The following is a 12,700-nucleotide window of genomic DNA, read 5'->3' as shown; positions in this document are numbered from 1 at the left end:
CAGCAAAAGGAGAAGAGAATTTTGACTGGGCTCTAGGGGAAGGAATTATTTCAAATCACAGAAGATGGGATAACACCCCATGGGCGTTTAAGCCACGGAAACCGCCTCCCCACAGAAGGATGCTCCCCTCTGAAAGCAAATTCCCCAGAGACACTCACCGCCCCAACGGGGTAGACGGGTACGTATGCCGTGCAGGGCTGTAGCTGGACAGGATACCCCGGGTGCATATAGCCTCCGATAGGCAAGGTCCCGACCGGTGCGTGTGTTTGAACGACGTAGCCCTGGGGTGCGCCATTGAACTGAGTCTCCTGCATGTAAGGGTCGGGAGGGAGGCGGGGCAGGGTGGCCGAATGGTGGCGAGGCGGACGTGGGAGGGTGGCGGAGGAAGGGGGAGGGCGGGGGAGGGGGCTGTGAAGGAGCATTGTACGGCGGGGGAGAGGTGTGGGGGCCAGAATCCTGGAGTCCTGAGGGAGAGGAATGAAAGACAAAAGGAGGGAGAGAAAGCAGAGAGAGGTTGTTAGTGAAGAAGCCATAAGGCGCACACCAAAGAATCAGTTTTAGCCAGCAAGAGTAGAAGACCGCATTATCACGTATTTTCCATATTGACTCTTCCCAATGTCAAACACACAGCCACTGCTAAATTGTCTGCTTTATCAATCGCTCTGAAACGAAACCCTGTTTTTCGAAGAGTGGGCAGTCCCGCTGAGCGGTATGCCTCCTGCAAAAACTAGCACACCTCTCGGAGAGACGGCATAGGGCAGTGATGGCGAGCCTTTTAGAGACCGCGTGCCCAAACTGCGACCCAAAACCCACTTATTTATCGCAAAGTGCCAACACGGCAATTTAACCTGAATACTGAGGTTTCACTTTAGAAAAAACGACTCATACATTAACTTAAGATGACCCAAACAAAGTAAGGAAAGCAATCCCAAATGCTTTCATTTACTTAAAATTATTTGGCAGAGAATTCGACACTTTAATGATGGTCTGGGCCTGGCTGGGGCGATGGCACGTGTGCCCACAGAGAGGGCTCTGAGTGCCACCTCTGGCACCCGTGCCATAGGTTCGCCACCACTGGCATAGTGCAATGGCTCGAATATTGAACTCACTCAGCCAATCAGCTCAATAGGTGATGTTGCTCCAGTCACTATACTTCAGCCTAATGTACTTTAAAGGGCTTTTGAAGGAGAAAATGTGAAAGGGGGGCATGAGTGCTGTTTAGGGTTGCCAACCTCCAGGTGGGGCCTGGAGATAGGGTTGCTAGCCCCCCCCCCCAGTCATTGGTGGGAGGTGGGGGAGTAGGGTTGCCATATCCAGGTTGGGGAACTCCTACAGATTTAGGGATGGGACCTCAGTAGGATACAATGCCATAGAGTCTACCCTCCAGCTAGGGTTGCCAGCTCCGGGTTGGGAAATAGGTGGAGATTTTGGGGGTGGAGTCTGAGGAGGGCGGGGCTTGGGGAAGGGAGGGATTTCAATGGGGAATAATGCCATAGAGTCCACCTTCCAAAGCAGCCATTTTCTCCAGATGAATTTATCTCCGTTGCCTGGAGATCAGTTGCAATAGTGGGAGGACTCCAGCCAGGGGTCATTTCGTAGAAAAAGAGCTAGGGGAACTCATTAGCATAACTCATTAGCATATGACACACACCCTGACATCAGGGGCCCGGCGGTGGACCTGCAAGGCCAGCGGGAGTGCAAGGAAGCCCCGCCAAGGCCCTCCCTGGCCCCAGGCAGGCAGGGGTGGGGAGAGGTGGGGAGGAACCAACTTACCCTCCCTCTTCTCCTGCCTCCTCCTGGCTGAATGAGGGCCGGAAGCGGGGCGGCCGGAAGCAGGGGGTGGGGCTTCGTCGTGTGCCCCACCCCCCACCTGGGGGAACTGCTATTCCCCGCGATCCCCCCCGAATCAACCTCTGTCTCCAGCCATCACCTGGAGGTTACAATCCAGAAAGATCCACAGAAACAAGATACAATGAAGAATCCAAAACTGTGAAGGAAACTCTTCCTTCTGAAAGATTGTGCTTCTTGAATCATTGTCTCTCTTTGAATGATATTTTGGACAGAAGAAGAAGAAGAGATTGGATTTATACCCTGCCCTTCACTACCCAAAGGTTGTCTGAAAGTGGCTTACAATCTCCTCTCCCTCCCCCTCCCCACAACAGACACCCTGTGAGGTGGGTGGGGCTGAGAGAGCTCTTGACAGGAACTGCTCTTTTTCAAGGACAGCTGTTATCAGAACTAGGCTTGCCCAAGGTCACATCACCAGGTGCAAGTGGAGGAGTGGGGAATCAAACCCGGTTCTCCCAGATTAGAGTCCGCACACTTAACCACTACACCAAACTGGCTCTCTATATGGATTTCGTTCTGTTGCCTCTTTTGAGAAAGCTGGGAAGAAACAGAATCAAAGGTCGACAGGTCCGTCAGGGGCTGTACAGGAACATCCATATATTATCCATAGTCATTGGATTTACCATAGCACAAGGACTTTGATTTGCTGAAGGACATTTACAAGCACTTTCATTTATCATCTATTTGAGAATGGACTATTGATACTATTGTGATTTGAGAACGGGTTATTGGTATTATTGTGGACATATATGCATGATATTTATGATAAATAAGAAATGTGTTAATATTGAAGTTTGTCATCGTTATAACTTCATGGTTTTGGATTTTTTATTGTGCCACCTGGAAGTTGGCAACCCTATCCTCAGGTCCCATCTGGAGGCTGGTATCCCTATCTGGAGATCTCCGAGAATTACAACTGGACTCCAAGCAACAGAGATCAGTTCCCCTGGAGAAAATGGCTGTTTTGGAGCATGGACTTTAGGGCATTATAGCCACTGAGGTCCTTTCCCTCCCCAAACCCCGGCCTCTGAAAGCTTTGCCCCTCAGATCTCCAGGAATGTCCCAACCCAGAGTTGGCAACCCTGCTGCTCAGACGTCCCCAGGAGAAGAGCAAGGTACACATCAGTCCAGGGACTGAAGAAAACACGATCAACGGACACATTTGTAATTCCTTCTGAATTTGGGCTCATAGCAACAGAAGGAGAAGAGATTGGATTTATACCCCGCCCTTCACTACCCAAAGGTGTCTCAGAGTGGTTTACAAACTCCTTTCCCTCCCCCTCCCCACAACAGACACCCTGGGAGGTAGGTGGGGCTGAGAGAGCTCTTGACAGAAACTGCTCTTTTTTCAAGAACAGCTCTTATCAGAACTACGGCTTGCCCAAGGTCATCCAAGCCAGGTGCGAGTGGAGGAGTGGGGAATCAAACCCGGCTCTTCCAGATTAGAGTCCGCACACTTAACCACTACACCAAACTGGCTCTCCTGGGATGCAGTTTTGATGCGTGCCCAGCTAACTAAACTTCAAAGTATTGGTGACAGAGTTGGAATGTTGTGTTACCTCCATCAACCTACTTGTTTACTTGCCAGTGAGCAAAGAGGAAGGCTTGACCTCCCCCCCACAAAGCAGCCACAGAAAATGGCTCTCCTCATTTTATCCAAGAAGGCAGGGGAACTTTAATCTCTGGCCCGAGTTCAAGTGTCGAGAGTTCTTGGGGGACTCCAACTGTCACAGTGAGTGGCATCATCTCTTTCCTCAGGGTTAGTGCCAGTGTGGTATAAGTGGTTAGAACATAGGACTGTAATCTTGGAGACGCAGGTTTGAATCCAGTCTCTGCCATGGAAGCTCTCTGGGTGCTTTTGGGACTCTCTCACTCAGCCTAACTTACCTCACAGAGTGGTGTTGTAATCATTAATAATTATAGTATGGCATTGCGTGTAGTATAGCCAGGAGATCCTAAGATGGTCTGGCAGCTTTGAGTCCTAGCTCTTTTAGCATTATGCACCACTAAGTGGCAAGGTACTCATTTTTGGGGCTGAGAGAGCTCTGAGAGAGCTGTGACTGACCCAAGGTCACCCAGCTGGCTTCATGTGGAAGAGTGTGGAATCGAACCCAGTTCTCCAGTTTAGATTCCGTTGCTCTTAACCACTTCCAGTGGTGGTTTGGAGGGCAAACGAGAGGAGGGTGGAATTTATTTATTTGTTTGTTCGTTTGTTTTATACCCCGCCCTCTCCGCCAAGGCACGTAAGCTGCCTCAAGTCCCTGTTGTGGAGAAAAGCAAGGTATAAATATCTAAATAAGTAAATAAATAGGCACCTTTCTGGGCCCGAGTGCCACAAATCTTCCACTATGTGTAAAGACGTTGGTGCGCCAGGAAATGGGGGAGGGGAGACCATGTTATACTGGGCCAGGCACACTGGGAAGGAACTGAGTCCCAGCCGCTCTGCTCCCACCTCAGGGGCTTGCCTCAGCCCCTTGGCACCTCATTCCCTAAACACAGGGCTATTTTTGGGCAGGAACGCACAGGAACGGAGTTCCGGCTGGCTCCCAAGTTGGCCACGCCCAGCAGGAACTCATTAGCATAACAGGCCACGCCCAACAGCAGGAACTCATTAGGATTGGCTACATTAGGGGTATGTGGTCTAACATGCAAAGGAGTTCCTGCTACAAAAAAGCCCTGGGTTTTGGCAACAAACAAGGTAAACAGAATAAGAAGCAAAAGGTGGGTGTGGCTGGATGACCACATTTCTGGTAACATGGGGGTGCGGCCTAATGTGGTAATAAGCTGTGCTGTCGGGGTGTGGCCCAATATGCTAATGAGTTCCTGCTGTGTGGCCTATTATGCTAATGAGTTCCTGCTGGGCTTTTTCTACAAAAGGAGCCCTGCCTAAACAAAATGCTCTTGCTTGCTGTGAGAGGCACACGTGCCGGGGGGTGGTCCTAGCCTAGCCGTTCTCACATGCCTCCCACGGTCCACTTTGTTTCCATGCAATTAGTGACCCAAGGCAAAGGACTGCCCACACATATAGCCCTACCTTGCCTGAGAGCACCTACTTGGGGGGAGACATTAGGAGCGGCCATCTCAGCACGGAAAGCTGAACGCCAGGGCTTCGTTTTGAAAACGGCAGAGCCGGATCCTGCCTAGAAGCCGGAGTCTTTCAGCCCCGAATGCCATATACATTTTGCCAGGCTGTAGGAGCTGCGGTGGCTCAAGTGGTTAAGACGCTGAACTGCAGGCTGTGGAAGGTCAGTAGTTCAGCAGTTCGAGACCCGGGTGCCGCATGACAGAGTGAGCTCCCGTCTCTAGCTCCAGCTCCTGCCAACCTAGCAGTTCGAAAGCAAGAAATTGCAAGTAAATAGGTACCACTTCGGTGGGAAGGTAACAGCGTTCCGTGCGCCTTGGTGTTTAGTCATGCCGGCCACATGACCACGGAAACGTCTTCGGACAACGCTGGCTCTTCGGCTTTGAAACGGAGATGAGCACCGCAACCCTAGAGTCGGATTCGACTGGCTTTCGAGCAAGGGAACCTTTACCTTTACTAGTTTCTCAGGGGTAGGGTTGCCAACCTCCAGGTGGGACCTGGGGACCCCCAGGAATGACAGCTTATCTCCAGGTTATAGAGATCAGTTCCTCTGGAGAAAATTGAGGCTTTGGAGGGTGGACTCTTTGGCATTGTACCCCACGGAAGTCCCTGTCCTCCCCAGGCTCCATCCACAAATCTCCAGGAGTTTCCCAACTTGGATCTGGGAACATTCCCCCCCCCCATCCCTCGCCAGTGGCCAAGGCAGACCTGGCAACCCTATCCAGGCGCGAGAAGAGAAACGTCCTCTGCCCATGCTCAAGGGCTTTTTTCCTTGTTCCAATTACCTCTCTCTAGGGTTGCCAGCTCCAGGTCAGGGAATACCTGGAGATTTTGGGGGAGGAGCTTGAGGATGGCAGGATTTGGGGAGGGGAGGGGATTCAGTGGAGTTGTAATGATGGGAGGCCTACAGCCACCACCTGGAGGTTGGCAGCCCTACCCCTCACATTCCAAGGCTGAGCCTTGGTGCTCGCTTTGGTTGTCAACTCCGGTTTCTCAACGAGCCCCAACTCAAAGTCCAGACAGAAAGCTTGTGCGGCCTGGGCAGAGCAGGCGCCCTTTCCAGACTGCTTCTACAAGCCCTGTCTTCCTGAGCAGGCATCACCTGCCTCATCAGGTGATGGGAGTGCCAGAGCAGTGTAGCGGTTAGTGTCAGACTAGGATCTAGGAAACCCAGGTTCAAATCCCCACTCGGCCATGGAAGCTCGGTGGGTGACCTCGGGCCAATCGCACACTCTCAGCCTGGCCTACCTCACAGGGTTGTTGTGAGGAAAACAGAGGAGAGGGAAATGACGTAAGCCACTCTGTGTCCTCACTGGAGGGGGGGGGGAGGCGGAATATAAATACAGTAAACAGATAAAAATAAATATCACCGCCATTTAAAAACTGTGCCCAAGTGAAGACTCAGGCAAGTGCACTTTGACAGCTATTACACAGGCTGAAGAGGACTGAAGGATATTTGCGTTTCAGGTAGACAGGTAACTAAGCATGTGTGTCAAGGTCTCTGGGGCTTGGGTCTGAGGCTGGCACCTGGATAGGTGCAGAAGCAGTAGCCACCATGGGTGGGCTGAATATCCACCCACTGCCCAGAAAATTGTGGTTGGACACGGCTGCCGTTTGTTCACTTCATAACATATGTTCCAGCTAGGCCTGCCAAATTCCGGGAGATGGGGGGGGGGTTTGAAGTTTGGAGAAGGAGCTCAGCAGGGCTATGATGTCACTCTAGGACTTTGGTGTCACTTTGGTATCTGAAGTTGTCCTTTCCTCCAGGGGAACTGACGTCTGTAGAAAGATTGCCAAGCCATGCCTGGCAACTGACAGCATCTCAGGAGGCATGGATAGGGTGTGTATGCTGCATAGGGGGCCCTTTACGTTACCTCTGGGAAAATCCTGATGTCAGGTAACTCTAGGAATTGCCAGAAACTCTATGGCAAAGGTTTCCGACGATTCCTAAAGCTACCTAACGTCACTTCTAGATTTCCCCCAGAAGGGCTATCATCACAAAATGCCAATGGAGTAGCAGTCGGGGGAACATGGGCTGCTGGCAGGAGACCAGCAGGAGGTCCGGTAACCCTACTAGTCTGGAAATCAGTTGTAATTCCATGAGAACTCTAGGCCTCACCTGGAGACTGGTGATCCTAGCTGCAACACGCACGCAGTGGTGCCAGCAGGGCCACACTTTGGGACTAGGATTGTCAACTCCTGCTTGGAAAAATCCTGAGGTGGTACTACCTGGGGAGGGTGGAGTCTGGGGAGGGAAGGGAGCTCGGCAGGGATATGACTGCACAGAGTCCATCCGCCCAAACGGCAGTTTCCTCCAGGGGGGCACCGGTCTCCATAACCTAGAGATCTGCTGCAATTATCGGAAAAGGTCAGGTCCCATCCAGTGTTCCCTCTAAGCTGAGTTAGTGTGAGCTAGCTCACAGGTTTTTAGCCTCTGGCTCACACATTTTTGTCTTACCTCAGGAAGGATGGCTCCAGAGCAAACTAATTTATATAGCAGCCAAATCTCCTGCTCACAACGTTAATGCCAGTAGCTCACAGAGTAGAATTTTTGCTCACAGAGCTCCATAGCTTAGAGGGAACATTGGTCCCATCTGGAGGTTGGTAACCTTACTTGGGGGTCAGCAGAGGGCCCTCGAAGGCCGGGAGTAGCTTCACACTGAAAGTATATGTTACCATCTAAAGGAGGCTGCGTGTGAGATCAGCAGTTCTGGAGTCTAAAATAAACGTAACAGCACCACTGCGTGATTATAAGGTTACACAATCTCCGTTCAGCCAGCCTGTTCTTGGCTTCAGTCAGCAGAACCGCTCCGCCTCGGTCATGAAAGCCCCTCTACTTCTGGGCCCACCGAATTAGAGCTGCCAACTCTACACTGAGAATCCCCTGGAGATTTGGGGGTGAATCCTGGGAAGGGACCCTGGCAGGGTACAATGCCACCCTCCAAATCAGCCATTTTCTTGAGGTAAACTGATCTCTGTGGTCTGGAGATCAGTTGTAATTTTGTGAGATCTTCAGTTGCCGCCTGGAATCAGGCAACCCTAGGGCGGCTGCCAATTCTGGGCTGGAAAATTCCTGGAGATTTGGAGATGGAGGCTGGGGAGGGCAGTGATCGAGGAGGAGAGGAGGAGAAGAAGAGAGAGAAGAGATTGGATTTATACCCCGCCCTTCACTACCCAAAGGTGTCTCAGAGCGGCTTACAAACTCCTTTCCCTTCCCCTCCCTGTGAGGTAGGTGGGGCTGAGAGAGCTCTGACAGAAACTGCTCTTTTTCGAGGACAGCTGTGCCAGAGTTATGGCTTGCCCAAGGTCATCCAGCCAGGTGCAAGTGGAGGAGTGGGGAATCAAACCCGGTTCTCCCAGATTAGAGTCCGCGCATTTAACCACTACACCAAACTGGCTCCTCAGTGGGGTGTAATACCACACAGTCAATCCAAAGCAGTCTTTTTCTCCAGGGGACTGATCTCTGTAGTCTGTAGTTCTAATTCTGGGCATGGAACAGGGGTCATTGCCGGTGTGGAGGGGGAAGTATCTGTGGATTTCCTGCATTGTGCAGGAGGTTGGTCTACAGGACCCTGGAGGTCCCTTCCAACTCTTTGATTCTGTGATTCTATTCACAGCCTACATTTTGACAGCTGGATCTTCAAATCCTTCATTGGTGCACGGCTTAATAGTTCTACAGTTTAGCCCTTAGCCAATCAGAACCATAACAAGACATCTGAATTTGGACCATGTTGGATGTTGCCCTATTGTTGCTGGTTGAGGAGGGGCCTCCATAACAGTTCAAGCTTCGGGGGTCCCAAAAATGTAGGTCCGCCACTGCCTGGAGATCCCCCAGAATTACATCTGAACTCCAGACTACAGAGAGATAGCAGCTTTGGATGGTGGGCTCTGTTGCAGCGTTAGGCCCTGCTGAGGTCCCTTCCTCTGGCTGCACTCCTAAGAATTTCCCAAACTGAAGCTGGCAACCTTCCTAGCTGTCAGGTGATGCGCTGGCCATTCCTGAAAGCACCACACATACGTTTTCAAGGAAGACAAGAGTGTTGCCCAGGCCCAGCGCACTGACGTCATGTTCAGGTTTTCAGGCAGACGTGGCATCATGCATCACCGGACATCATTTCCAGTCCTGGGCCTCTCCATGGCAAGGAGCAGGGCTATTTTTGGGCAGGAACGCACAGGAACGGAGTTCCGGCTGGCTCCCGAGTTGGCCACGCCCAGCAGGAACTCATTAGCATAATAGGCCACACCCAACAGCAGGAACTCATTAGGATTGGCTACATTAGAGGTGTGTGGCCTAACATGCAAAGGAGTTCCTGCTACAAAAAAGGCCCTGGGTTTTGACAACAAACAAGGTAAACAGAATAACAAGCAAAAGGTGGGTGTGGCTGGATAACCACACTTCTGGCAACCTAATGTGCGGCCTAATGTGCTAATGAGCTGTGGTGGCAGGGGTGTGGCCTAATATGCTAATGAGTTTCTGGTGTTGGGTGTGGCCTATTATGCTAAAGAGTTCCTGCTGGGCTTTTTCTACAAAAAGAGCCCTGGAAGGAGAGATGGCAGAAGAGAGGGCCTAAGCAGTGGGAGGCCTCCCACGACAAGTGGGCAACTGGCACCCCCGTTGCCAAGGCACCGTCCTGTGTTCCTTGGAGCTTGTTTGCCTGCGCTTGCAAAGAGTCAATACCCGCTTTCTCCTCCCTCGCTAGAGCAGGAGGGGCTTCAGAAGTCCTGACTTTGTGTCTAGCTGTCTCTGCCACAGGTGGGCGGCTGTCTTGGAATTGCCCATTTGATAGAACTGCCCAAGACTGCGGGATTCTTCCTACCTTCCCCCCACCCCCATGGCAGCCTTTGGACTGGGCCGCCCACTTCCCATTCTCAACATTCCAAAAATGGCCACAGGGACAACAAAGTTGGAGCCTCCCACTGTAGAAGGCGATCCTTAAGAAACAGATGCTGTGATCATTTTTGGAATCCTTGCCGCAGGCCCTGATTGTCGGCGGTTCGACAAAGCAGACCAGAGAATTTTATTTTTACCCTTTCGGAAAACAATTATCCTCAGAAAGATAATTGTGAATCACTGGATTCTTGTCCGGAAATAAACCATGCAACGTGAGGAAGGAGTAGATAATCCATTTGCAACGTTTCGATGGGAAAGTTCATTCTAAGCTTGGACGTGCTTACATCATATAGTCGGAGGAGAGGAAATGGTTTTGATAAAATCCTGTAAATTTCACGTGACCTATATAAAATAGCCACATCCTAAACATCCCTGAATCTCTCAGAAGTGGGTTGTGTGAGGCAAACTAATCCTCCTGAAAGTGCTTTGGTGAGAATCTCAGAAACTGTATTTTGTCTTTTAACCTTACAATACATCTGCATGCCTTTCTGTGTCTGTTCATTTACATATGCAAGTATTTTTGTATCACTGTTCAGGGCTCTTTTTGTAGAAAAAGCCCAGCAGGAACTCATTAGCATAATAGGCCACACCCAACAGCAGGAACTCATTAGCATATTAGGCCACACCCCTGACAGCACAGCTCATTACCACATTAGGCTGCACCCCCATGTTGTCAGAAGTGTGGTCATCCAGCCACACCCACCTTTTGCTTCTTATTCTGTTTACCTTGTTTGTTGTCCAAACCCAGGGCTTTTTTGTAGCAGGAACTCCTTTGCATGTTAGGCCACACACCCCTAATGTAGCCAATCCTAATGAGTTCCTGCTGTTGGGTGTGGCCTATTATGCTAATGAGTTCCTGCTGGGCGTGGCCAACTCGGGAGCCAGCCGGAACTCCGTTCCTGTGCATTCCTGCCCAAATGACTGTGATCCTTTCATATTGAATTGTTTCAAGCATGGGTAGACTGATTGTAAATACCCCCACCCCCCAAATCCCCAGGTATTTCCCAACCCGGAGCTGGCAACCCTATCTGGCTGGGATATAAGATTTTCACTTGACCTCTGGAAAAAAATAAACTTCTGACTTCCCTTCAGTCAGAGGGCTGGTAACCCGTGGAGCTTGGTTACAGAAGAGAATAAACATCTCAGTATAGCTGTGTGGTTAATGTGCTGCTTTGGAAAAGGCAGAGACACTTATTTCCCACACATGCCTGTTTTAAAAGGAATGCTTTCCTCCCAGAGGGAGGCGTAATACACCATCACAACAGTGGTCAACAGTGGGAGGGCTTCTAATGTCCTGGCCCCACTGCTGGACCTCCTGATGGCACTGGTATTTCTGGCCACTGTGTGACACAGAGTGTTGGACTGGATGGGCCTTTGGCCTGATCCAACATTGGCGTCTCTTATGTTCTTATGTTCTTACAACCCTTCTCTGTGTTTCCCTGGAATGAGTGGCTACAAGAGACAGGGCCTTCTCAGTAGTGGCACCAAAGTTATACAACTCTTCCTTGAAGAACTTTGCTTCGCTTCCTCAGAACTGACTTTTCAGCCCCAGAATCAGCTGGTCTTGTTTCAGAGGCTTTGGGGAGAATAAACGTTCCTGCAGTTGGTTAGTCAAGTTTTGTCTGACGGCTATAATTTCTTGGGGTTTTTTACACTGTGCCGTAAACGACCACGTTTCCCCCAAAAATTATCCCACCCTCTCCCCCGAGGAGCTCAGGTCAGCACACATGCTTCTACCTCCTTCCATTTTATCAAGAACAACTCCATGGGGTAGGTGAGGCTCAGAGAGTGTTGTGAATGACCCAAGATCAACCAGCTAGCCCCACAGAGAAGAGCCTCTGCCAAATTTGCATGTAGAAGATCCCAGGTTAAATCCCCGGCAACTTCAGAGAAAAAGGACCAGACCTTCGCCTGAGATTCCGGTGAGCTGCTGCCAATCTGTGTAGACCAGAGGTGTCAAACTCATTTGTTACAAGGGCCGGATCGGACACAAATGTCACTTTGTCCAGGCCAGGCCATGTGTGCCATAAAACGTAATGCCAGGTGCCAGAGATATGAAGGACAACAGCTGGTGAGCTCCAAGTTGGTGTATACTCACTGCCAGGCCCCATGGGCTGGGCAGATGCTCCCACACTGTTTCACTGCTGCAGACGAGGTTGTTCTGCTGTGCTGAAGCTACAGTGTAGTGTAGTGTAGTGGGCTCTGCCCACTCCCTCCCTTGCATCAGTTGCTCGCGGGCCACATAAGAGCCCTGCACAGGCTGTTTCCGGCCCCCAGGCCTAAAGTTTGACACCCCTGGTGTAGACAATAATGACCTTGATGGGACCAGTGGGTGTTGACAATAATGACCTTGATGGGACCAGTGGTCTGATTCAGTATGAGGCAGCTTTGTGTGTGTTCCTGAGAGGGGATTTGAGCTTGGGAGATCCAAAGCTTCGTGTGTGTTCCTGCTGTCAGTCACCAGGAGAGGGGATTTGAGCTTGGGAGATCCAAGTTTGTCATCCATTGCTCTAACCATTGCACCACACTGGCTATCTTTTGAAATTCAGGAGGGTGTTGGTCTGAAACAACAGAACAAAGTCTGAGTCCAGTGGCACCTTTAAGACCAACAAAGTTTAATTGTGGGTATCAGCTTTCATGTGCAGGCACACTTCTTCAAACCTTGTTCTAGCTTTTTAAATGTAAGGGTGGTGGTGGTGGTGGTGGTGGTGGTGGTGTTGCCATCAAGTCACAGCTGACATGGTGACCCCATAAGGCTTTCCAGGCAAGAGAAATTCAGAGGTGATTTGCCATTGCCCACCTCTGCATCACTACCCTGGTATTCCTTGGTGGTCTCCCATCCAAATATTAACCAGGGCTGACCCTGCTTAGCTTCTGAG

At 50.7% G+C, this 12,700-nt stretch overlaps 1 protein-coding gene across 1 annotated transcript in view; it reads right to left on the bottom strand.

The window, feature by feature from the left end:
• The window catches only part of PRRT1 (proline-rich transmembrane protein 1), a 29,626-nt gene that overhangs the window by 10,189 nt on the left and 6,737 nt on the right, over positions 1-12,700 (bottom strand). The window contains 2 exon segments of the mRNA XM_015420800.1: positions 159-394; positions 396-464. Coding sequence (XP_015276286.1) covers positions 159-394; positions 396-464 — 305 coding nt within the window.

Source organism: Gekko japonicus, unplaced genomic scaffold (genome assembly GCF_001447785.1).
Source record: "Gekko japonicus isolate JY-2015 unplaced genomic scaffold, Gekko_japonicus_V1.1 scaffold1882, whole genome shotgun sequence".
Taxonomy (NCBI): Eukaryota; Metazoa; Chordata; class Lepidosauria; order Squamata; family Gekkonidae; genus Gekko; species Gekko japonicus.
Note: the sequence above shows the minus strand (reverse complement) of the source record. Positions and strands in the feature narration are given on the sequence as shown.